Source organism: Tetrao urogallus, assembly GCF_951394365.1.
Source record: "Tetrao urogallus genome assembly, chromosome: 9".
Lineage (NCBI taxonomy): Eukaryota > Metazoa > Chordata > Aves > Galliformes > Phasianidae > Tetrao > Tetrao urogallus.
In genome coordinates, this window is record NC_136822.1 from 14,869,237 (window position 1) to 14,895,834 (window position 26,598).

The 26,598-nt window shown below is 43.9% G+C and overlaps 1 protein-coding gene across 1 annotated transcript in view; it reads left to right on the forward strand.

Moving 5' to 3' along the window:
* DIS3L2 (DIS3 like 3'-5' exoribonuclease 2) overlaps positions 1 to 26,598 on the forward strand; it is a gene marked incomplete at both ends in the record, with an annotated part of 163,372 nt that overhangs the window by 48,241 nt on the left and 88,533 nt on the right. The window contains 4 exons of the mRNA XM_079540028.1: positions 4,391 to 4,625; positions 16,051 to 16,157; positions 17,350 to 17,597; positions 24,074 to 24,247. Coding sequence (XP_079396154.1) covers positions 4,391 to 4,625; positions 16,051 to 16,157; positions 17,350 to 17,597; positions 24,074 to 24,247 — 764 coding nt within the window. The remainder of the gene's footprint in view (positions 1 to 4,390; positions 4,626 to 16,050; positions 16,158 to 17,349; positions 17,598 to 24,073; positions 24,248 to 26,598) is intronic.

Sequence of the window (26,598 nt, forward strand, 5' to 3'; positions counted from 1 at the left end):
GTTTCTTTCTAAGTGAAAGCAAATGCTCTCTTTGAAACTTTTAATCAGTTCTGCTGTGGGAAAGGACAGCAATTTTGAAAACCGAGCACAATTAGTGAGATGTTTAAAGAGTATTTTAAGATGCTCTCTGCTCAAAGTAGCGCTTGATGTCTCAGCATGGTGGAGAAGCCTCACCTGAAGAATCTCAGGAAGAGTGTGTTCTGCTGGAAATGTCTAAACTTTAATATCTTAGTCCTTCTGTCTAACGCAAGCATTCTGAGATGAATTTCACTTTCTTTTTTTAACCCCTGTCCAAAATACTTGTAGTAAGGATACTCTGCCCAGGGGGGTGGTGGAGTCACCAGCCCTGGAGGTGCTGAAGAACCGTGAAGATGTGGCATTGAGGCTCGTGGTTAGTAGGCATGGTAGGGGTGGGTTAGGGTTGGACTTGGTGATCTTGGTCTTTTCCATCCTCTATGTTTCTGTGATTCTACTTCCCTACCTGCAAGGTGCTGGCAGTGGAGGAGAACTCTGCATGAGCTTCTGTTGAAAACAATGGCACTGTGTGCAGGTTTTAGCCACGCAAGGTGCATACCTCCAGCAATGCCTAGTCCAGCAGTCATCTGTATCTGTGTCTCCTGGATGATGTGGTTCCATGTGTGGCTTGTAAGGATCAGAGATGAGTGAGAAGGAAAGGCAGACCTATTAGGATCAAGGTTAAGTATTCTGGGGAGTTGGTACATGTATTGGTAAAAGCACTGGGGATTCGTAGCTGAAAGGAGATTGCAAGTCACTGCTCTAACTCAGTAGTTGGAGATGGAAGACACGTGTGAGTGGTTAACTCTTGCCATTGAGAAAGCAGCAGTAGAAACACCATGCCCGGTGTGTGAGAGTAGACAGGCCTGTGCTTTCTCCTATGGACAGGAGGCTTAAGTGGAAAGTCTGTTAGAAGTCTGGAGCTAACGGGGCAGATAGAAGATTGCTGCTGGCAGAGAAAGCCATTCTCTGCGGCTCAGAAGGCAGCCCTCAATGCTTTCAAATCTACGGCTTCCTGGTTCAGTTTTCTGCTGGAACAGATTCCTCCCAAGTAAGGACAATCATTCATTTGATGGCTTCTTCAAGGCTGGCCTGGATACAGCGAGGTAATTGCTCTGCTGTCCAAATTATGCATATTCATGCCAGGATGCACTTGCCCACTAGCTGTTTTTTATTACGTTTATGTTTGAGATGGGATTTTCATTCAAAGATCTTGTGTTCAGTCGTCTGTGACTTTACAAACCAATCACTATGGGGCAGAAACTTGATGCTTATTCAGCAATGGGTGTTTGTTTAAAGTTGGAAGAAAACTTATTCAGCCATTATCTTAAGGATCAAACATTCAAATAAGTGACTGAATGTCAAGAAAGCGCTTCTTGAAGGGTATTTTTGTTTTAATTAAGGAGCGTATGAAAATAATACAACAGTGAGGTTGATGTTTAACTTCCCGAGTTAGAAAGTTAAGGTTCTTTTGTGGGTTTCAACCATGCATCCTGGGATGTCTGCATGACAGTAGGGTCATACACTAGAAGGGAATCCTCTCTTTGTGGGTCTGTGCAAAGTGCTGAGTGCTCGACTGCATGTGTGGCTGTATGGCAGACATGCACAATTGATTTGTTTGACATTTCTGATGAAGTTCTGATTTATTCTGTCTGTATGCATTATTTCATGTATTAACTCCAATAGCACAGTGAGAAACAGGAGAGCAGAATAATGAAAGTGTCTATCTTCCAAGATGCTGCGTACAAGAAGAGGTCAGTCTGCTGGTCAGATAGGCTGCTGCTGTGTTTCAGACACTGAGTGATGAGCTCATGTTGGCCAGTGCCTCTTTGATCTTAATTGGAATTATTGTATCCATTGAGCTCCAAATTTTGTGAAGTGTAATGCAACTTTCCAGCTGTGTGATGTACAGCTTCCCCAGGTTTTTGATGTGATGTAAGAATTCTTGTGAAATTCCCTGCTCTGTTATGTCAGCCTAAGTGATCTGTCTTGGCCTTACAAAGATAACCAATCCTATCACCCATGCTTGACAGCATCTAAACGTTTTGCTGTTCTGCTCCGTGTGTAGGCTGCGATTTTGCAGACTCTGGAAAACTTTACTCAAAAATCCATTTGCAAATCTGTAAGGAAATGTGTGACTGGGGGCTTAGGTAGTCACAGCTGGAGCATCACACGAGCTGGTGGCAGTGGTGTGTATCCTAGCTTGGGGGAAGCATGCTAATTTTAGTGTATGGCATTTAAAAGGAAATGAGTATCTGCTGCTTTCTTTAACACAACATAAACTCTTCAAGCATAAGCTTGTCAGTGCTGCATCTTTAGAGGAGTGCTTCCTAGCATTCAGATCTATTTGATGTTGTTAACTGCATTAGATATAGAAAGATCTGTGATTTAGCACCCAAAACACATCCCACACTCCCAAAGAATGACTTAAGAAGAGAAAAAAGAAACACCCAGGCAAAGCGTGAAGGGGTTGAAGAAAATGAACTCCTGCTGCAGTTGCATACTTGCACACATCTGGTGCAACTGAAACTTAAGAGCTGAGTACATCCACATCTGACCATAGCAGGGTCCAAACATTACTGTTGACACTACTTTTCTTTTTGGAGAGGCACACTGGCAGCATCACTCGCGTGTGGAGCCTTCTCAGCTCTCTAATCTAATAGACTGTTCTTGCCCAGACCATTGTGTGTCAGTATTTTGTGTACTGAATGTAGCCAGCTTTAATAATAGGCAATTTTCCCACCTTCTGCCAAACCTTCTGTCCCCTCCCCCCTTTTTTTCTTTCCGCAATTGAATGTTTGATTCAGAATCTGCCATGGTAACGAGTTATATACGTATTAAAGAAAATAAAGAAAATAAAGATGGAAAGCAGAGTCACAAAAGGTAACAAGAGTTCAGGGTAATGTCATCTTAGGTTTTTGGTTTTTTTTCTTTTTTTAAGACTTGAATTCAACCCCATTTTAAAATTGATTTTCTGTTACATATTGTGGAAAGATTACAAAGAAACGGGTACTGCTTGGAAGCACAGATGTAGCTTTATATATTTAAAGTTCTGGAAGTCTTGCTTGCATAGGTCTGATTTGATCTATTTGCTTTTTAGTTACTGGACAAAAAAATGTGGAGCTTTCTGGACTGTACTTTTCCTCATTTGGAATGGTTGTCTCCAGCTAGGACCTCTTGAGGCTGCTTATGCCTTATTGCTGATGACTGCACATTATCAAAAATCTGTTACAGGGAAGCTTTTTCCCATATTTTTAGAGGTCCCTTTGCTTCGGGACGGGGGATGGGAGAGGAGCACATCCAGCATGCGTCGTGCCCAGTGATCACCAGCAGCAGTGGTGCCAGGAGGACTTTGGGATGGGGTTCCCCAGCTTTTGGTGCCTGCAGCCTCCAGTGGGTTTATTCCTTTTCCCACCCTGATCTGAATTTTGCACTGATGTACTGCAGCTTGAGGGAAACTTAAACACGGCTTTGAATCTGGGCTCCAGGATTGCTTGGGTCGGTTACATGGTTGGGTTGACTGCAGCTCGCTGTTGGTTGTGCAGAGGATGCTAGGAGAAGCAAACTTGTCCAAGGTGTGAACTGTTTTGATCAGTGTAACCAAGACAGAGCAGTTCCTGCAGTGCACAAAGAGGGATGTCATCCAGGTCGGTTGTTGGCTTTACCTGGACAGGGTTTCTGCATACGTTGTATGGTTTCTCCTCCCTGTTTGCCACTGCTTTGTACCAAAGCAGGGATAAATCTGTAGCAGTGGCCAGTTACTTGTCTGAACTACCAGGTAGTTAGTTACTGGTTAAATGCTCTGAATTCATACCCCGTGGTAATTTATTTAGGAGATCTGTGTAGGTAGCAGCAATAATGGTGTGCCTTTAACAAAAAGGCAGCAGCCTACAGTAAATGTAGACGTTGGTGCCTTACTGAGCTGCCACAGTCCAGTTCCTCCCCAGGTCACAGGGCACGGTGTTCTCCTCTCTGTTCTTTTTCAGTCCGTTCCAAATCATGTGCTGGGAGCTCCCTGGGTGGGCACTGTGTCTGTGGACAATGGCTGAGCAGCTCCTGCAGCTGTACCGCATCCTCCTCCATCGCTGTGCTCACTCCCAACTTCTGGGAGCTGATTAGAGGCTTGGCAGGAGCCGGATGGTTATGCTCTAAGTACATTTTGGATACATGCTGTTCCCATCTTTATCCTAGCGAGGTACTTCTTTTGATTGTGCAATATCTGTGGCTAATTACATGGCAATTGCAGTGTGCCACCAGCCACCCACAATTCATTGTCAGATCCTCGGGGATGCGCATGAAAACAGAAAGATAATGTTTTCTTTCTTCAGTCCAGTGATTTAGCTCGCCTCTTGTTTTTAATCCCCTGCTCCTCCAGGTAATAAAGCCAGATGGTAGTGACAAAGAAACAGAAGCCACGCATGAATCAGATGTCCCTGAGGATATGCTGGGGACTTGTGTTCCTCGAGAGGCGGCAAAAGGCGGCGCTGAGGGTCCGGATGTCATTATCGAAGCTCAGTTTGATGATAATGATGCAGAGCATGGACAAGACCACTTGCCGGACACGTTGGCTCATGACATCAAGAAACTTTCCCTGGATACCACTGAAAAGGGTGAGTAGATCAGAGTGCTGATTTAAACCTTTATTTGAGCAAACTGTTGAAGTATTGCTTTGTTGCCTCGCTTTGTTGCAAGATATAAAGTACAGGCATAAAATCTTAATGCCTTATCGCTTCTATCCCTTTCTGCTGAGCCGCCTTCGTAGTTCTGAATGGATATTAAGGACTGGGTTTTATGTAGTTGTGATTGATGTAAAGCAAATCTGTGAAACAGAAGTCACACCTTTAGATTTGCAATTCTCAGGGCTGTCTGGGGACGGCTGGTTGCTATTTTATTCAAGCTGCTGCTGTAGCAGTTTTCATCGCAGCTTGGCTGGCCAATCTATGTATGTCAGTCTGGGGATAAGAATATATTTCCTTAGGGGCAGTGAGGTTGTTGCTGTTTTCAAACAGTTGAGTTATGAGCAACTTAAAGATTTGGTCCATTTAAAAAGAAAATTGCACTAAAACCTAAAGCCAATTATGTGATCTGTTTTGAAGGCAAACCTATTTTATTCTGAATCTGAATTCCATCCAAACCATCAAATGTTGCTTAGGGCAAAATAAAATAGGCTCCCCTGTCCCAGAGTATTCCATGCTGTTCTTTGCATGCACTTTCTGGTACTGAATCTCTGAAGATTTCTTCTGAAGAGCTGTGTGTCGAAAGGATTCTGACAATTGGTGCAGCAACTTAGGTTATAAGTAGTTGTTGGTCTCTGACAAATCTTGGTGGTTGTTGTAAAGCTATTCTATTTAATACTTTGCATTTTCCTGAGATATTTTCCTGCTTTTGGAGGTGCGCAGACCTCTGCTTATGCTGTTGGTAGGTTTCCATTTCTCACACCCATCTGTTAATAGCAATGGAAATAGCATTTATGTAGAAGTGTTGCAGGTTTTATGACAAAACACTGGTTTCAGCTCGCGACTGGAGTTGCCACCCCACCAGTTCATGATGCTGTTTCCTTCTGGTACTTTCTCTGGCTTTCATTTACTGCCAAAGTATGTGAACCAACTTCCGTCTTGTTCCTTTGCTTTCCAGCGTAAGTTTTGCATTGGGAGTTACTTGTATTGTCCACAGCTGTTTTGTGTAGCTAGCAATTGACGCCATCTTTTTGAAATCTTGGACCCCATGTTAAAGTTGTATGCTGTCAAGCTGCCGCTTTGACTTGGCAATTCTCATTTCCTGATGTAATCCTGAGTCACGTGTCTGTTGAGTTTCTGGTCTTGCTTTTAATAGCAACGGCAGTTTAAAAGTCAGAAACAGTCTCGTTTGGGACCAGTACCTAAAATAAGTATAGACTTGAGCCAGTATTTTATTTCACCTGTATAAGTAGGCTTGGGTGTAAAAGCACAACGGGAATTATTTTTCTTGGTGTGTCAGGGTTCTCAAGGTGCCCTGGAGTGACTGCTGTTGGAGGCCTCAGGTTGTCTCTTAAAAATCTGAGGGAGTTTTGCCATTCAGTTCTATCTTTGGATAGTGTTTGTAGGACAAATGTTAGATCATAGTGTTGTCTACATGGTGGAAACCCAGCCTATTTCTCCACTGTGGTTTTCTTCTTTTTTCACGGTCTTTTCCTTGTTCATCCTCAGGCCCCGTGGTTGGTGTGATTATGCTGGTTAGATTTCTGCTGAGTTTGTTTTGCTATCAACTCTCTTAATAGCTGTTTCAGCTTCTTTGGCAATACAACCCATATGGATTTTTCTCCACTTTCTTCCTCTGCTATTTAATGCCCTCCTTTTTTCATACATATAAAGTTTACGATGCTGCTTTTTCTGAAGGTGTTTTTGAGCAGCTAATGATTACTTTGGCTTGTTTCCTGCCTCCATGCAATTTCTCATATCATCACATATATACATTTTAAGTCTTGCCTGGAAAACAGCTGTAGTTATTCTAGCATCAGTGATAATTGTCCTGAAAAAAGAAGAGACACTGCCAAATTCTGCCCTCAGGACAGCCAGGTGTGGCTCAAAATGCTTTTTTAAAAGGACCAAACGTGCACTTTTTCAAAGCAAAATTTAGAATTTAGAAGTTTGCACTTGCTAGGGCCTTCCAGTGGAACAAGGCAGCAGTGCTGGAAGGCAGGGTGGGCCTGCAGCAAATGGAATTGTCCATAGCTACCCTAGTATAATAAAAAGCAAACCCTGCTCACTCTGGGTTGGGGGGTAAAAAGATCTAGGGGAAAACAACAAAGCCAAAGTTGCTCTAGACATTACTGGGCAATGCTCAACTCTCTGTGCACATACACAGGCTTTGTAGATAACTGTCTCTCAGTTGCAAGATGACTTTTGTCCTTTCTGATGGAGTAGAATTATGCAGTGTCTTTGGTGTATTTGTTCTGCTGCTGCTAATCAGGATGAACCAGGAAGAATAAAAGTAGATGAGTCATTCAAATAAGAGCACTCTGGTTCATGCTGGGAGTATGGGCTGATGTGATGCCCTTTCTGCCCTGGCCTGTTTCCCATCTCTCCTCGTGGCTTTGTTCTTCGGAGCACAATCCTCCCTTCATCTCCACTTGTGCACCGGCACGAATAATTTTGGGTTGGACCTTGCTGTCAGAAGCTCTGAAGCATGAAACTTTGTGCACACTTGATTGTGGCCCAGGTCTGAGCAGGCTGAATTTCCTGAAGTTGTACATTGGGATTTCTGTGCTTCTGCAGGGCTTAAAGGGAGCCGAAAAAGGATGGGATAAACAAGAAAGAAGTCTGCAGTATGAAAGAGACAATGAAAGAGACAATTATGTTGAGCCTAATTCTCAGCCTATATAATTTCTGGAAGTTTCATACTCGTAGAAGTGCTCTCAAGGATCTTTACATAAAAGCTTGTCACTGACATCACTATACCAGAAGCTGTTTTGATCAGGCGAGTTTGTTCTGCTTTGCCGAGCAGTTGGGTTAAAGATTGTCTTTAGAAAGGTCTCTGGTTTGGGAAGTGATGAGCCCTTTTCCTCTCCAGCAAGCTGTTCCACACGAAGAGCAACACGATCTTGTTCCAAAGTTAGATCTTCTTAATGTTAAGTGCTGGTCACTGGATGTAGGTCTATTTTAGTAAAGTTGGAATCCCTTTTCTCCTTTCCTCCTGCGCTTTCAGCTGTATTTCCAGGGCACAAATATTTCTACACGCTGAACAAACTTTCTGTTCTTTCCTTGTGAGGACTGTACAAATTAGCACTGTGAGTGTCCAATCTGAAGAAAGCCTCTCAGTTCACTCACTGGTGGCTTTGAGCCCTCCAGGATTTCATCTATGTCCTCTTGGAACGCAGGCAAAGACAAGGCATAGTATCCTGGCGCTACTCTGAGCAATACTGCGTGCAGAGAAAAGATTAATTCTCCGTAGTGCTTGGTAAATCCTCACTGTTTTACCCTGTGTTCTCAGGGTTACTCTGTGTCACTGCTATGCAAAGAAGTCATCCACCAGTGGGTACGACCTTTGCCAGATCTGTAATTCTTTTCCTCAATCGTCATTCGCATTCACTACTGGAACAGAGGTGGTGTAACTTGTATCGTTATTACTGAGTTGGAATATGTTACTTCTGTGACTTATCACTGCTGTAAAAGGATTTTCCTTACACTGCATGTCAATATGTAATAAAAAATAGATTTTTTTTTTCTGAATCCTCCCAGCCTAGGAAAAAAGGCAAGATGTTCTGTGCAGAATACCTTACGATGGTGTATCCTCACACAGGCTTGTGTGTCACCTGAGTTTATACAAATGTGAGCTGTCTCTTGTTAAATATAGGTATCGTTTTGCTCTGATAAAGAGAAAGTAGCTGTGCAACAGTAGCAACTACTTGTGAGAGTGGCAGCTGTGCTCGTAAAATGCTTCAGCCTTTCTTTGTGAAAGGATGTTCAAATAAAAGTTTGTAAAGCCGTGTCACTATGCCAAGAGCTATCTTGGTCAAACTAATTTGCTTGGCTTTTCTCAGCTCTTCTCATGAGAGATCTTACTTTCCCAGATAGGCAGAATATCCTGCTTCCCACAGTGTGGCTCACAGAGGTAATTAGGTCGGTGGACTGCCTGCCCTGGCGGCAATCAGATAGCTGTGTTTGTTCAGGATTTCCCCTTACACCTACGCTGCTGCGGATCAGAGTTTAAATGTGTGAGAGGTTTGCTCACTGCCTTGACGTCATGAAGTTTGAATAGAAATAGCTCGCTTACGGGCAGAGTAAACTGACAACCAACTCAGCCACTTGTGGGATGGAAAATTGAAACAAATAGCTGATGGTTAATAGGTAGAGTCAGCGGAATTTGGGCTGGAGGTGCTGCACAGCTTAGTCCTGTCTCCCTGCCTGTTCAGCATTGGTCAGGTGGACTCTGGTCCATCTCTTTTCAAGTCAGATGTGACTATCTCAGTCTCTAATAAACTTGGTGAGGTCAGCAATTATCACCTGAAATTGCTTGGTGTCCATGCTGCTGACCACAAGATGTTACTGAATACCTTGGGGTTGCTTGGTTCAGTAGGAGCAGTGACGTTTGGTACCTTTGCATTATGGCCATGCAGTAATGCATTTTTTGCTTGAGGTTCTGCTCTACAGTCAGGGCTCAGAAAGGCTTTTGGATCCTTCTCACAAACAGGAAAAATGTATCCATGATCTTAGGTTTGGTTTGCACTTCTGCAACTCTCCAGAGCTTTTGTGAGTCTTCTCTTTTTTTCTTTCACGTGAGCAGGTGCTTCTATGCTCATCTGGAGCCCTTCTGCAGTCAGCAGTGTCTCATATTGGCATAGGCAGAGCTTAGAGCAATATTCCCATTTCCCTGCTTGGCCAAGGCCCCTGGTAGGGAAGGGTGGTGGTGATGAGAATCTGGACAATGTGCTCGTCCCTCTGCTCTGCTCAGGTCCCATTCTTTTAGTTTAGCTGACATTAAGTCTGTGACAAATTTGGAGCCCACCAACCTCACTGGCTGCTGGAAGGAATAAATGTTCCTCTCTCTTCTTCAGAGGTTCCTGTTTGTTCTGAGTACTGGTAAGGAGCCTTCATGGTTCTTTCCTAGCCTGCAGCTTTCTGGAGATGGATCATCTCCACTGCATAGCTCTGAACATTTCTAGGCCGCAACAGAGTGAAAGCTCACCAGGAAATCTTCTCAGTTACACGGCTTTTAATAGAAATCCTTGAGGTGGAACTGTCAAAAATCAGATCGGTTTCACTCTGCTTGAAGCCTGGAAAACCAGCAGAGGAGCTGGAGCCATTTCAGCTGCTCAACTCAGCTCTGTATTCGTTCATCATAAGTTCACGTTTGCAGGTCTCTGGATCTAGTTCTTCTGGTTGTTGCTGTAACTTTTTGTATACAAGAGCATAGATGTCTTGAAGAGTAAACAGTACAGCAACTTAAACGTGTTCAACTGGTGTTGGACAAAGTGGGCTTTAAAGTAGCATTGAATGAATGCTACAGACTGGCTAAGCCTCTGTTGTTCTTCTGTTGCACAGCTGATGCCTGCAGTGGAAGTTAATGTTGCGGAAGCTTCTTATGCTGTTCTTTCCCAGTAAGTTATCTTGACCCCCAAATGACTTCTTAAACAAAGAAAAAAAAAATTACTTTGGCAGTTAGTTAATGGGAATTAGATTAAGTTCAGCGTATTACCATATGTTCCTGAATTCACCTGTGTTTCTCCTTTGAGTTAGGAGTCTAGGTCAAGAAAAAGGAGAGGTTATGGTATTGCAACTGAATGGAGGGTGTGAAGATAAACATGTTAGAGTATGGTCATTGTTAGCAGTGTGATTTCCAGGATGAATCAGATTAGGGTTCATTTAGTTAACATATTTTCCATGCAATTGTAAAATTGGACACACAGGCTTTGGGAACAAATGCACGTACAGGAAGGAAGAACATTAAGTAGGCAAAATAGTTAATGGAAATGTTTTTGTAACATTTTAATTTTCCTTGTTGTTAATGTAATAAAACTGTATTTCTGTAGACTGTCGCGCTGCCTGAGTTTTTTGGAGATTTAATTCTGTTGCAATAGAGCTTCCAGCCCCCCTGTTGACTGGCAGCTTCTCAAGGATGGAAAAGGGTCTGAGGTCTGATTACCAGCGCTGTGGTTGCAGTAATGTTGTGTGGCTACTGAGAGAGACACAGTTTGATCTCCTGGGTGAGATGGCAGCTTTCCAAAAGGATGTTGAATCTTTGTTGATCAGCCTTAGAGGGTTCTAAGGAGCACTGACACTTCTATCTCATCATTCTGCCATCTCCACTCTCCTTTCTCGTGGAGGTGGCTAAATGCAAGTAGATGGCTGTGCTTGGCTGAGCTGTGTGTGTAAAGAAGCTGGCTGTACTCACGTCTCCACGTTGCCTTTGCTCTGTGTTATTGCAGATGGTCGTTTTTTTTTGCTGTACATATCTGTTATTATGCCCTTCCTTTCCCTCTCTGAGGGTCTCCTCCCATTTGTGTGCGTCTTCATAAATCTCCTTGGTCATTATCTGAGTCTCCAGGTCAGCATGCCATTGGATATGCAGATGTTTGAATCCAGGTGTTCAGACACGAATGGCTGTGGCAGGATGAGTCTGCTTAGAGTGTTCAAAACCAGCATCTCTGGGAAGTTACTTATGTTCTGTTGTCACACTGCTCTGCGGTGAGGCAGCTCAGGAGTGCTGTGTGTTTCAAAGCTGCTTTTCTTTTATACCTGCACAGCCTTCCCATGTTGCACACAGGAGCAGTTAGGCTGAATTTGGACAAGCTGCACTTGTTGAATTCCAAAGCTGTCATCTTAGCAGTGTTGTCACAGCCAGCTGTGTGCTCCCTCCATCACAAGTGGAAAGCTCTATGTGTGTAGGTATAAATACTTGCAAAATGTTGCTTCTTGTGTGGCTTTTTCCCAAGCAAGGCTCGTAGCTTATTTAATGTAAGTTCTAGTTCTGGATTGTGTCTGGTGACAAGTGAATTGGCCCTTTCACCGCCCAAGTAGTGACTGGATTTCACATCAAATTGTGTTGTCTACCTCTCTAGGAACCAAAACAAGTTTCTAGAAGCTGAAATCGTTTGACCAGGAACAGATCTTTCTAAGAAACCAGATTCCTATGACCCTCAGAAAATTGCATTTTGGTTTACTTGGTGATGTGTAAGACCAGGTATGGATGTGAAATATTGCTTAGTACCAGTGGTTTTGCATTCTGGAGTAGAAACCTGCTCCGTGCAAATGAGCACTAGTGACTGAATGTGAAGAACCGTGTAGCACCATTAGCAGAAATGTGTTTCTTTCTTATCCCTTATCTGTTATCCCTGATATTAGGATCAAAGCACAATGGCTGTGATCCAGCATGTGTGCATGCATTTAAATGTACTCGATTTTGGTTTCGGGGAGTTTCCCTTTCCACGTGTCTCTTGTGTTAGTGGGCAGAACTTCCAAAACCGCGTCGTTTCAGCGTGGTGTAGCACACAGCCCTTGAGGTGATATTTATCATCAATTGTGTGTTCGTTTTTAAACATCGATTTCCCTGTTTTGTGGCACTAAAACAAAATAAGCCGAAAACTGCTTATTGAAACAGACAGCAGAAAACCTGAATTTTGCCACTCGGTTAGGAAGTAATAAGCTTTGCTCTTGGAAAGTTTACAGATGTTCTGCTACCTGAGCACCAAACTGGAGAGTCCCATTTTCATTTTTTACAAGCTTCCTACCACGGATGCCTTCTGATGAGCTGTGTAGGTATGCCCATGTAAGCCAGCTAACTTCTCAAGCAGATGGTTCTTCTAGCTGAAGTAGCAAATATTAAACTATATTTCTTTAAAAACTTGTTTCTTTCCATCCAGAGAGAGAAGACTTTTCTTTTTTTCCAGTGAGTTGTTTTTGAGATCTGAAACTGTGATATATTTTCATTTGCAAGTGGATATTGCATCTTTAATTGTATTCTTTTTGGACAGAATTGCAAATTTCCACAGTGACCATAGTGAAAATAACTTTGGATCTGTCACAAGTAATCAGAACTCTAGTCTGATGACTTTTGGTCCACTTTGGCCATGTCTTAATGCCTGGTAATTTAATTGTAGAAGGAAATTTGGGGGAGCTTAAAAAAACAAAAAAAAAAAGGGAAAAGTTTGAGCTAGAAATGCTGTCAGACAGATCTGACTGTGCTCTGAAGCTGCCTCTATCCATCTGTGACAGAGGGAGGCAAATTCCACAACGTCCTGGATCAATTTTTTTGGTAATAACATAACTAATTTGACTTGCTTTTTGTATCTAGTGCCTAATATGTATTTTTTTAAAGTAAGACTGTTACAGTTTTGGTTTGTCAGATAATCGCTGAAAGGAAAACACTGAGATTATAATGCAGTTTCACTGGATCCTAGTTGCTGAAGTGTGTTTTCACTGTAAGATAAGCTTATGAAGTATTGCCCAAGCTAACATAGTAAATCTTTCTCAGAAAACATGTCTTTGCCCAGGGTGGAAATATTGAATGGTCATTGGATAACCACTACAGTAAAGGGGTCAGAATAATTCATTTTCAGTTTGGCATAATGCAAGGAGTTTCTTCCCACCTCCCCTGCTCAAAAATCTGCTTCTCTCACAAGTTAACTCTCCTTTAGAATTGCCTCTATGGCTCTGCTTTGCTCTGTGAGCTGTCTCCCAGCTCAGATCTTCTGGACCACCAGCTTCTGCAGGAGCCCCGGTTCCTCTCTCCACCCACCCATCAAATTCCAGCTTCAATGAATAGAAAGACAGTGAATAGAAAGAATGGCCTCAAGTTGTGCCAGGGCAAGTTCAGGTTGGGTATTTGGGAAAAGTACTTCCCAGGAAGAGTGGTGATGCATTGGCACAGGCTGCCCAGGGAGGTGGGAGGGTCACCATCCCTGGAGGTCTTCAAGAAGCATAGAGATGTGGCACTGAGAGATGTGGGCAGTGCTGGTGGTAGGTGGATGGTTGGACTAGATGATCCTAGAAGTCTTTTCCAACCTGTATGATTCTATGAAGGCAGATGTGCAATACTGTTGGACTGTTTAGAGGACTCGGGTGACAGTTTTCTCACTGCCTTTGTTGTAAGGAAGCTGTGCTGCTGGTGTAGACCTTTGAGCATTAGATGTAGCCCTGTTATCAGCAGAATGTTGACTTCAAAGGAAGCAGCTATGAGCTATCAAAAAGTCCACATCTTTTAGCCCCAAGAGTACAGAGCTTCTTGTGCATCTGTTTTCCTGTCCTTGGTTTCAAGAGTGTTGTCCAACAGTGAATGTATGTGTTGGCCTTTTAGATAGTAGAGAAAGGTGGGAGGAATAAGTAGATGTCTGGGATTTACTTTCTTTTTTTTTCTGTTAATGTTGCAGATCTGACCCTCCTTCTGATGGAGTTTCTACTAACTCCAGGATTTTCTGGGAGGGCTGCTGTAACTGGAGAGACCCCTGAGGAAGGAGGTATTCTCCAGCCAGCCAAAGGCCCCTGGTTGATTTTGGCTGTGAAGGCAAGAGGCAGGCTCTGCCATGTGTCAGAGTGGGACTTCATATGCCTTCTGGTACCTGTCCTGGGTTTGCATAGGCAGAACTACAGCAGTCCTGCCTGTTCTTTGTCCCAGGTGAAGGACGTGCTGGTGACCCATTTGCTGGGCTCCAAGTGACAGCCCCTGCTGGTGGTTCTGTGCTTTTCTATGTGTGCATGTGATACCTTCCAAGGACGCTGCTGCTGGCTCCTTTTCTTCCTGCTTTTGTGAAAAAATGCAAGCAGCTTTTTAGAGAAATTGGAATTGGAAGGAAAAGTGGAAATAAGTCAGCGTTAATAGGGACATATTCGTCGAGCATGGTGCTCTTCTCATTCTTGTCTGATGTGCCTCAGGTCAGTGCTGTCATTCTGCTATGCTGGGAAAGCAGTGAGCGCAAATCTTGCTTTTTCCAGACACGTGTAGGTCTGGTTCCTCTTCCATCCAGCATGTGCTGTATGGTGGCAGAGTTCACTCCAGCAAAGCACTGAGCTTGCGTCAGGTGTGCCTGCATGGCTGGCCTTGGAAGGCTACCAAGCTCCCATTGCCCTCCCTGCCTGCCAATTTTTCCTTGTCTCGGACCGTCCCGTTCTTTGTCCAAGTTGTCTTTACGGTTGGCACACCATAAACCCTTTCCTATTAACTGATGGCTTGAAAATTTTTAAGAAAATAGAATGGCTCCTTGCTTTTATTCTTTGCTGACCAATTTCCTGGTCCAGCCTCTAGCTGACAGCGATCTTAGAGGAGAAATGCAATGAGGTGTGTAACTTGAATATCTCCACTTTTTAAGCTGTGTATAATGATCCCAGCGGGTTTTTTTCCAACTTGTTCATAACAGTGAGGTTCCACGGGGGATTTATCCCTCAGTAACCCTTGTTGTGGCAAACCCAAGTTCATCCAGCAAGAGCGAGGGAGAATCATAGAGTCACTACGGTTGGAAAAGACCGTAGTGATCATCTAGGATCATCTAATACAACTACCACCAATGCTGCCCACTGACCACGTCTCTGCCACATTCTCATGGTTCTTGAACACCTCCAGGAGCGGTGACTCCACCGCTCCCTGGGCAGCCTGTGCCAGTGCATCACCACTCTTTATGGGAAGCATTTTTCCCAAATATCCAAGCTGAATGTACAACCTGAGGCCATTCTCTGTCATCCTATCGCTGTTACATACAAGAAGAGGCTGAACCCCACCTCGCCACAACCTCTTTCCAGGGAGTTGTAGAGAGCAATAAGGTCTCTCCTGAGCCTCCTCCAGACAACAACCACGTCCTAAAGCTGCTGTCAGACCAGTAGCCACGGGCTCTCAGCAGCCATTTGGCTCGCAGGGGGCTGCTCCAAGCCGTCTCGATGGCAAGGATTGCGTTGGCTGTTTGTAAATACAAAAAGCATTGGCATGCCGGCTGCCTGTAACAGATACTTTCATTGTGAAAATTGTGAACTGGAATTTAGCTGTCAGTTGATTTAAATACTCTTGGCATCTGGTGAAGGAGTTTCAAGGGGAAGGAGCGTGGCTGTTTGTCATACGCAGCAATTACTTTCATAAGGCTCTTTAATAATCCTGGTCTGCAGCCGAAGAGGGTCAGCTTAGTAGATGTGGTTTCAATGTCTAAGATAAACATGTGTTTTATAACCTTGCATAACATTTGTTAAGGAAATTAAATATTAAATGAATGTGTGTACTTAAAGGACTGTTTATATAATGTTAATGACTCCAACTAAGTAGTGCCAGGAAATTAATATATTTCTTAGTATTTAAGAAATAGTGTGTTTTGCACCATTTTGTTTATTATGGCTGATAAAATTGTACTTGTAAAGTTTGGATTTGTTTTGACTTTTGTTGTTTTTCAGCAGATCTCCATGGTAAGTGAACATATACCTGCTTTCTTTTGTAGTCTGGAGAAATAAAGTTGCTTAATACTTGGCTATGCAAGCACTTTCAGATGCATCAGCACTCCTTTCAGATAAGTCTAATTCATGCACCTCACATTGTATTTTAATGGAAACATGCTACAGTAACGGCTGTGTTTCTCGTTTGTTGCAGTGAAAGCTGGTGGGATGGGTGCTGTGCACAGAACAAAACAAGAGGAGGTACCCAAGGTGAACGATCCCAGGCTCCTCCCAGATAAGTTCCTTCAGAGGACAGCTAAGGTAAGTCCATAGAAGGTGGCAGCATGAGTGTGCTTCCAGAGGCTGAAGGAGGACCAGCATTGGCTTCCCTCTAGCCTCCATTTGTTGATCTTTGAATAAACATTCCCTGTTTCAAAGAGAGTAATTGTCCGATCTGATAAAAATGAAGTGTATTGTTATTTTTTCCAATTATGCTAGTTTAAATTCCCTTTCTTTGTTAGGCAAAATTATTTAACAAGAATCAGAAAAAAAAAAAAAAAAAAATTGGATACTAGTATGTGTGTCAGAATATCCAGAGTTGTCAGATTTAATACTTAAAGACTTTGGAAGGGCTGTTAGTGCTGTTGGTTCAAGACTTGAGCCAATCTTCGAATGTCAGGAGACTGGTGGGACAGGCTGGGTCAGGTCTTTTCCATGTCTTGTGCTTTCCTGTGCAGCCTCTCATTCTGGTCCCCGTTCTGGGCTGCGCTGCCCACTGGTCTCCTCCAGCGTGGCAGTTGCAGCGTTCAGAATCACACAGAGGTGCAGCTTCTGAAACCTTCAGGAAGGACTCGTCTGTATAAGTTTAGGAAATCAGCTATAGTATTTCTGTTATCCAGTTGATTTATTATTGTCTACAAAAATACAGCCTGGATGAACACCTCTCTGGAACAATTATTTAATGATATTGTAATTTATTATTCTTTTCAAAGCAGTCTTGTATAAAAGGTAAAATAACCCCTAACTTCAGAAAGCACAGAGAGGAGAGAACTGCCAAATTCTCCACAGCACATCCTTTCCTGTGGTTAGCATTGGATCTGCCAGAGGCACCGTTTTTGAACTGGCCTGTTCTGCACTGAATGTCAAAATCGCAGGCCGAGGATACAAATGAAAGATCTAACAGGAGTTGCTTGTATGTTGTGGCTAATTCCCTGCATTTGGAAGCATCTGCTTCATGTCTGGTTTTGTTCTGTAATCAAGAAAATCGCTGTAGAGAGCTAGCACTTGGAAGGCACATAGCTCATCTATAGCCATCAGCAAGATGGCAAGGAAAATACACTGTAAATAGGTGCTCAGTTTGAAAATGCACACAAAAACATATGCATACGAAAATATAGGATATAGGCGTTGTGATTTTCCAAGGTATTCTGCTGAGCCTCTGCGTACCCCTATTCTGCTGCAGAAAATAAGTTTATCTGAAGGTATTGACTATAGAAAACCTTGCCTCTTGCAGGTGGTCTATATTTTGGAAAAGAAGCATTCTCGAGCAGCTACAGGCTTCATCAAGCTTCTGGCAGACAAGAACAGTGAGCTCTTCAAGAAGTGTGCCATGTTCTCACCTGTGGACCACAGAGTGCCCAGGGCCTACGTGTCTTTGGCTGATTGCCCCTCAGACTTTGTGGCCAGACCCGAGGACTATTCTAATATGCTCTTCATTTGTCGCATAGTGGATTGGAAAGAAGACAGCAACTTTGCATCAGGGTATGTGGCTGCTATTGAAAGCAGAGATAAATGAGATTCACTTATTTTGATATATGCAATAAGGATGTGAATCTGTTATCTGCCCAGGGAGGTTGTGGATGCCTCATCCCTGGAGGTGACCAAGGCTGGGTTGGATGGGATCCTGAACAGCCTGGTCATGTATTCAGTGTGGAGGTTGATGGCCCTGCTTGTTGAAGGGAGGTTGGAGATTCATGATCCTTGAGGTCCCTTCCAACTCAGGTGATTCTGTGACTAACAAGATACTTGACTTGCATACCTCCTATGGCCTAGTGGAGAAACTCAGATGGGGCTAACGACTGCTCACTGTCAGTTATCTCTCATGGCAATATAATATTAATTTCTTTTGGTGCTTGCTCTGACTTGCTGGGATATCACAGCATTAATGAGTGTGCAGTCCTTGCTCAAATAGCTTACAGTCTAGAGAGAACACACACGGGTCCATAGCCCAACCAGCACAAGCACTGCAGGGTGCTAGACTGGACATCTTTCAGCCTGTTATCTACCAATGTAAGAAAAATGCAAAGTGTGTAAGCAAATTCACTTCTGCCAGAGGATGAAGGTCAGTAGCTGTGGGGCTCGTCTTTGGTTTTCTTTTAAGTGGAAAGAAGTCACAACTGTTGTGATATTTGAATGTGCATTGCTTCAAGGAAGGATGCTAGAAATCACAAAAGGATTAATTGACATCTGAAACATGAGATTGATGTTACACTGTGCTTTTTAGGAGGCACTGTAAGGCCATTGCTGTCCAGAGTTCAAATCAGAGGTGTCATTGTGAAGATTTTAAGCCAGTGTTGTTCACATGGTCTGTGCAGAGCTGGATCCAGACTGCAAGTTCATCTTACCTCTCCCTGGTGAAGACCTTGTAGTCCTTAGCATTTTTGTTTTTTCTTGGGAACTGCTGCAGTGCACTAAGCACCCACCTGGAGCAACCACACTGTTTCCTGTTGAGTGGGCCTTAATAAGTAGTGGTGGGCACTGATAAATCTGCTCAGTCATCTTGGGAAAAATGGAGAAGTCCTCATTTAGTTGGTAATGTAGAGTAGGTAGCTTTGACATGTGGAAACGATGTGGCCAAATGTTAAAGGTGATTGGTATCTGGATGTAGTCTGGAATATGTACAATAGTGGGAGTTGGGTGGGCATAAAGCCACTTTCTCTTCCTCTTGCAGACCTGTTCTGATGGAGCATTGGGACGTTTTTAGAGTTCTCAGCTCAAACTCCTTGTAAAACTGAAAACTTGCATGAAAACTTTTGTTCTGAAATGTGCTGGCACAGACCTGTCAGCCCTAAAACTAAAAGCAACTGAAGTCCCTTTTGCCCTGCGGATTTTTTTCTATTTTCCAAAGCTTATTATCAGTTATGGCTGCTTTGTAACAGCAAGTTTCAGATGTACTTCTTGAGAGACACATGAGCAGTTGGGTCACTCTGTATTTTAATGCTAAACTGTTGTGTGTGAACTGAAGTGGCCTCCCTTTGAACTTCACTATGACTAAGTTGCTTGTTGGCAGGAGAGGTTTTTTTTTGTCTTTGACTCCAACACAGAAAAGACTGGAGGGTGATTGTGCTGCTTGGTATCGTGTCCCAAACAACCCAAACTAATTAGGATGGGCTAATGTCTTTTTTTGGGAGGGGGCTAATGCATTTTTCTTTAATTATGCTTCTGACAGCATTGCATATTCTCATCTGGATATTTTGGTAGTTTCCAAGATGTGTAAAGGGTGTTGTCAGGAAAGAAAACTTCCACGATTGTCTTCATACATAATCGTTTCCTCTGCAACTCAGTTGCACTTCATTAAGTTCCTTGTGGAGATGGGAGCGTAAAACCTTGTGACCCATTTTGTTTTTAACTATAAATACATGTTTGCTTAGAGAGTGCGATTCAAGGAAACCTCTTGAAAGTCCCAAAAGTTCCTGTTTCTTTTGGAGCGCGTTGATAAGCTGGCTATCTTGCTAGCTGAGCCTGCACCTGAAAGAGATGAGCAGCTGAGCAGCAACTCATTGCACACTTGGTTTTCTGAACTTGCTTGGCCAGGTGACTAGTAAAGGAAGCTGAATGTCCAACCTTGGTTTTGTTGACTGGAGACTTGTCACTACATCCTTCTGTGTCTGTATCTTCTTTAACACAGGCTCAGCTAATGTGGGGCCATTAGTTTTACAGCTATATAGAGTTTTACAGCTATCGGTCAAGTTTTCCTTCCTGCTCTTGTCATCCCTTGTGGCACTGTCATGCTGCTTGGCCTCAGATACTTCTTTCCACCACAGCCTGCTCTAGGGGAGTTGAGGAAACAAGCTGCTCATAGCTCTAGGCATAGTCCCTGCTGAGGCAGTGCACCCCTTCTGTCCACAGACTTCATGATATGCCTTTGGCAGAACTGCCATCGTTCTGAAGATGTCTGGACAGAAGACCTGTGGATCTTCTTAATGCACCATGCAAGTCTGCTGGAAGTACAAGGAAAAAACTCCCTGTGAGGTTGTCAGTAATTTCTTCTGAATGTCTTAACGTGTTTTCAGCCACTTTTTGTCATGCAGTTGAACTCCTGCAGGCTGGTTGTGCCCCTTCATCAGCTTTCCTTTTCCCTTGGGAAGCTTGGTGCTGTGTTTGGAGTTCACAGGATGTTCTGATCTTCCTGGGGACCACACTGGGATGTCCCAGCTGAGGGCCTGCTGGTGGCACTGGTCAACCAGAGTGGTCACCTGCCTAGCAGGAAACCCGGCAGCCCCTGGAGGTCCCCTTGGGGAGGGGGTGCGTTTCTGTGTCGTGATTGCCACCTGGTGGTCACCACTGAGACACGGTCCCCTCTGAAGGCCACCTCGTGTCACCCTGACTGCTGGAAGGAGCAGGGAGGACCCAACAGCTCTGCATCTCACTGGTGATGCTGTGAATGCATGCTGCCGTACTCCTTTCTGCATGTGATGTGATTTTTCTGTGGCAGTGAAATGCCATTTCACTGAACCTGCTTCAGGTCGCAGATAAAGCAAAACAGCTACAGAATATTCTCCTGTTTCAGGTCAATATTACAAGTATTGCTGTGTACAGTTGTTTCCTGGAGACCTCTTATCAGCGATGAAATCTAAGGCTGTTTGGAGCATTAGTTGAGACATCCCTGCATGTTTGGAGATGGTTAAGGGTGGAGTCTTTACTTTTTGCCACCACAGTATGATGATGAATAAAACTATTAAAAAAGAATAGAAAATTTTGCATTTGTAGTTTTTCATCAAAGTGGTGTGTAGTTACTGATGTGGAGGGTGTTCAGGAGGCTGGAGCATTCCTGCTGTGAAGAGGGGCTGAGAGAGCCGGGGTTGTTTAGCCTGGAGGAGAGAAGGCTCTGGGGAGACCTCACTGCAACCTTCCCATACCCAAAGGGGCCTATTGGAAAAACTGTGACAGGATAAAGGGTAACGGTGTTTTAAAATGAAAACAGCATGGTTTAAATTAGATAGAAGGAAGAAATACTTTACTCAGAGGATGGTGAGGTATTGGCACAGGCTGCCCAGAAAAAAGTTGCCCCGTCCCTGGAGGAGCTCAAGGCCAGGCTGGATTGGATTTTGGTCAGCCTGATCTGGTGGGAGATATCCCTGCCCATGGCAGGGGGTTGGAACTATATGGTCTTACTAGGACCTTTCCAGCTCAAACCATCCAGTGATTCTGCTGCTGCTGAAAGAAACCCTCTGTATAGAATGGCTGTGGGTATCTCTGCTCTAGGGGGAGACTGAGAATGACTATGAAGTCCCTGGGGAAGTTACTGACTTCATCTGGGAGCCTGCCTGGCTTTCTAAAAGAAACAAGCCTTGTGTAATTATGCATGGTCTTTTTTGGAGAGCTCTTATCATGTAACCTTTGACAACACTGGCTGGTTTTGGCTGGGTCTGGGAGATGGAGAGGGTTCCAATGTACGTTTGTGGAAACGGCTGGCTGAATAGATTTGATCAACATCCTTGTGAAGGGGCAGATGGCAGCGGGAGTGAGACTGCCTCAGGCATGCAGTTGTGCGAGATGAGGCCATGGTGAGTCGGCAGCTCGGAGCAGCTCAGTGAGCTTGGAGCCATGGCTGGCTTCCCCACACCCGACTGCACCACGTTACCATCCGTGCTTTCCCTGGCTGCTGCTACCTGGGCCCGACGTCAACACGAGGGCATTAAAGCAGCCCCCCAGGCTGTTCTAATGCTCTCCCATCAACGTCACAGGCAACGTCTGATTCATTTTTCACCTTCTAACATTTGGAGAAAGAAAAAACATGCGAGCCTGGGGTGCCACCGATGCCGTGACCGCTGCTGGGCCCAGTGCCTGTTGTTGTTTATAAGCCTCTTGAACTATTCTTGCTACCCTCGGTGGCCGCAGAGCCCATGAGTGAGCCTGGCTGTTACTCCAGGGCCGTTGGTGATCCTATATGCGTTACCTTTGATCACATGCTGTCCTGTCAGATTTTGCTCTGATGCAAGTCATCATGTCTGTGTGACTGTAGCATGGCCCCAATTAAAGCCACTTGTACAGTTTTTGTTTCAAGGTACTTGGGAAATGTTCCCTGGAACACCGTAAATCAAATGTTAATTACTATTAAAAAATATTAGTCCTATATCAGACCTCTGGGTAAACTCCTTATGGTTCCTAATCTAATTTCAGTAAACGGATCAAGAAAACATGGGTTTCAAAACTGAGCTGGAAAGCACTCTGGCATTAAAAGGTGCTTTCCATGACTTATAGTGTGGCCCTCCAGCCACCCTCCTGCTTGCTGCCCTTCTGAGGAAAGGGGCACCCAAGACTTAAGCTCTTGCCCTTTCTTTTTGGTAGGGCAGCGTGTCCTTTTTCCTCTTCTTTAAAACTTCTGTCTATCCACCTGGTCAGGGAAGTTGTCTGGGTCAAGGTACTTCTTCCTGTGCTTTATGGAGTTGGGTGCAAGGTGCAAGGTTTGAGCATAGATTCCGAGGGCCAGCAGACCCATAGACCCATCCCTGTGAAGTCTCCCAGCTGCACATTAGATCCTGGAAATGAAGTAGTGATTTCTCTGGTTTATTGTTACTGCTGAGAGAGGAGGAGATAAAACTGATGCCTCGTTTATTTACATTAAAATAAAGATCAGACTGGGACCAAGCTGCAGAAGTGGAGAATTAAGCCTCAATGCCAAATGCGCACGTATTTCTGCCATAGAGTTTGCACATAAAATTGAAACAATGGAGGGAAATATCTTTTATCCTTGTTTTCATTTTTATTTTAAAGCTAGGCAATGTGAACTCTACAATTTACCACACCACGAGGCGCACAATCCTTTTCAGTGTATTACACACTGTGACAGGTTTATTACTCAGCCCTTCCCATTGTGGAGAGGGAGCTCTGCTCCCATAAGGAAGATGGGCTTGCTTGCACTGCACGGATGGGGTTTGTTCTGTGGGTTTATGGCACGTTTGAAGCACTGAGAGCATCTTGCTAGTCCAAATGACAAGTACGCTGCTTTGGCCCAGATTTTGAAAATCCATTAGTGCCTGTTCTCTCTCATTAGAATTAAAGCAGAAGGATCAATACTGTTATTGTGTATTTTATGCAGTGGAAAAACACGTATTAGAGTGGCTGTATTTGCACTGTGTTATTACCCCTCTCTTTTGTGTCATATTTTGATGGATTTGCCTTAATTTCAGTTGTAATTTTCTTGGACCGGCAGTGTTATCTCTATTGTCTGCAATGTTCCATTCACCCTAATGGCATATTATTTAAAAAATAATATATATATATACATATATTTGCCTCTGTGTACTATAGAGCATTCCAGGGATGAGAAAGGAGAGGAGAGGCACTGTGGGACTTTGATTCTCCTGTAATGTTTGTAAGCAGACAGGGAGACAGCAGTTCCCCCCTCCCTTGGAACCCCCCTTGGTGCACTGCATCCAGAACCAAGCACTTGTTTGACACCAGAGCTCTGAACGAATGTGCCATGGGGTTTGCAGTAGGACAGATGGAAATTTGCTCTAAGCGTAATAGAGCAGCCGCCTCATCCACACATGTGCAGATTACTGCAGCAAAGACTATTAGCATGTGGGACAAGTTCCCTTGTCTATGATTTGCTTCTAGATCGTGGTTCTGAGATCTCTGTGTTGCCAGCAGAGGAGGAACAAGCTAGTAGGAGCACACGGGTTCTGAAGGGAGCCTGGGCAATGAATGGAGAGGCAATCTGTGGGCATGTCTGTTCTTGCAGGCCCTTGTAAGGAAGGCAGTAAGGGCTCTTTGCACCTCTGCTTTATGGGGCAGCAGTTTGCCCAGGAGGGGAGGTGTGTATCTCTGGGATGGAGAGAGCTATGCGGAGCATCCCAGCAGCTCAGCTGTCTTCTGCAGAGCTGCCCAGGATCAGGTGGGATCTTACTTTCCATTTCAGGTTGTGGGACTGAATCACTTTTTAAAGTAATAAGGGGAGGAAGGCGGATCTCAAGGGAAAAAGCTTTTGCAACCCTTTCTCTCTTTTTTTGCAGGCAGTTGGCCAAAAGCCTTGGTCAGGCGGGGGAAATCGAGCCGGAAACAGAAGGAATCCTGACAGAGTATGGCGTGGATTTCTCTGACTTTTCCCCCGAAGCCCTGGAATGCCTTCCCCAAAGCCTGCCTTGGGTTATCTCACCAGGAGAGATGGCCAAAAGGAGAGATTTAAGGTAATGACAAAAAGCCTGGTCTGTTGCTCCTCCTCAGGTTGGTGCAGCATTGCTTTGTTTTTGTTTTGTTTTGATTTCATCGCATTCTGAAGAGGCTCTGATGTTGTTACAGGTAGCGTATTACATGTTACCTTTGCTAATGTGGAAAGAAACTGCTTTTGAAAGTGCCTACAGACCCAAAAGACAAGTTATTTGAAGAAGTGTTTGTGAGGCAAAGTAGGCTTTTTCTCAAAAGAACTATTGAAAACTGAAAATTTGGTGTTTGGCACCTAATCTGAAAGCTTTATGTTTTTGTCTGGAATGTATTACGTATTTTAAGGGTAGTTTTATTGCAGAGATTTTCTGAATGCTTGGCAGATCAAATTATCTTGGACATTGTTACTTTGAAACTTAAGCGCAGGTAGAGACTGTCCTATGTTTTCCTGTCTAGTCTCAGCGTTCTTCTGCTTTGAAGAACTGGTGTCATGGGGAGTTTGTGGCGGCTCTTGGTCAGGTTAGCAGCTGGCAAATGCATTCTCTCCCTGTAGCCTGGCAGCTTCATGCTGTCCACCCACTCACATTGCTCGTCCCTGCAACTTTGTGTTGCTCCCTTCTACCAGCTTTGGGGAGCTCTGCGGTCTGTTAGGTGACAGACATTCTGACCTTGTTGGTCTGCCTAAATGTAGCAGGCAGAACTTTCTAGACATCACTAGTAAAGATATAAAGACAAAAGAAGGGTAGTTTGAGACCTCAATTTGCAATGAAGGAAGGAAGCTGCATGAAAGCAAAACAGTACTTGTATTACTAAGATGATAGGATGTGTTCCACTCCCACATCTGTTGTGCTTGAGCATCCTGTCTCTCTTGGGAGGTCTCACTGTGTGGTGGGTAACAGATTCAGTGGCTCAGTGTGCTGTTGCTTTCTTGCCTATCACTGAGGTGAAGCAGACCCACAAGTTTGATTCTTCAAGATACCACCTGCAGTAGTAGAAGCTGCTCTCTCCCTTAGTCTGTCTGTTACTGGCATGAAAGCTAGCAATTGGAGAGGGATAAGCTGATGAACTGCACCCATTTTTGTCTGTGCTCCAACTCCAGATGTTCCTTTGGATTTAATCCTGCACTGCAGCCTGTGACCTTTGTGCTGCTTCAGCTTTACTGGCTCTCAGTTGCTATACAGTGGGATAGTTCAGGGGAGGACTGCACTTCTGTTTGACCTGTGGTAGCACTCAGGTACCAGATCCACACTGTAGACTTCAACTAGCTTAAAAAAAACAAAAGATGCTGAAACCTGCAGTTGAGAAGTCACTGGAAAGTGATTATTTTTATATTCTTGACTACATTTCAGTAGCATTCTCTGCTTCTTCTGACCAAGTTCCTTCAAGCAAATAAAGAGCTTGACTTGTCTACAGTCAGACAATCATTTTTGGAAACAAACTCCAAGTGGATTTCTTGCTTTTATTGCTGAATTATTGCACTGGGACTTATCAAGGTGATAACAGTTTTGCAGTTAAGCCATTTAAATCCCTCTCTGCCCCTTCCTGACCATAGTGCACACTACAAAGAAGATTTCCTTTTGATCCTCTCAAATATAAACATTTAACAGTCAAGGTTTTTAAGACAATTATTTGAGCTTAATTTACTAATCCTTTTAATGTCAACTAGCACACTGCTGACTAACTAGTCTGTAGTCTAAACACGAAGATAGCACGAGACTTTTGGTTATGACTAGGCACCTGACCTGGGCAAACCCATCTGCTGAGGCTGAGTGAGATGAAGGACAGATATCTTGTCCATGCCATCTTGTAAATGTGTTCCTTATCTTCCTGCAACTCCTTCAGTTTTACAGAAAGCCTCTTCTTGCCATACGTAGTCTGGATTGCAGCTGTGATCTCACCTAGACAGCCTGTGCAGAATTGCTTCCAGGAGGTTTTTCTTCTCGTTTCTTCAGCAATGGCTCACAAAGAAAGCTTTACTTAATATTTTTATAGTACTTAAGGCTGAGACGATCCAAGATTCAACTCTCTGCCAGTCATGCAGTTTCATCGTGGACAGCTGCTTTTTTTACCTGCATGATTTTTTCTAACTGTGAAATGAGGCGAGTATTTAATGAGCACTCCCAGCTTAATTGTTTGTAAGTAGCACTGAAAGCTAATGAAAGGCACTAGGCAAATGTTAGGTACGAGCATTGCTTATTGCAATTGTATTTTACAGAGGGCATGAAGTTTTGTAAAGTATCACAATTTGTGGTTGAAGAAACTTCCCTTCCAGAGACATTAAATGTGTTAATACGAACAGGACCAGAGTGCTTTCTATTATTCAGGGGGATGGAAATTGATATTTTTTCACTGAAGCTTGAGGAGTGATCTTTTGTTT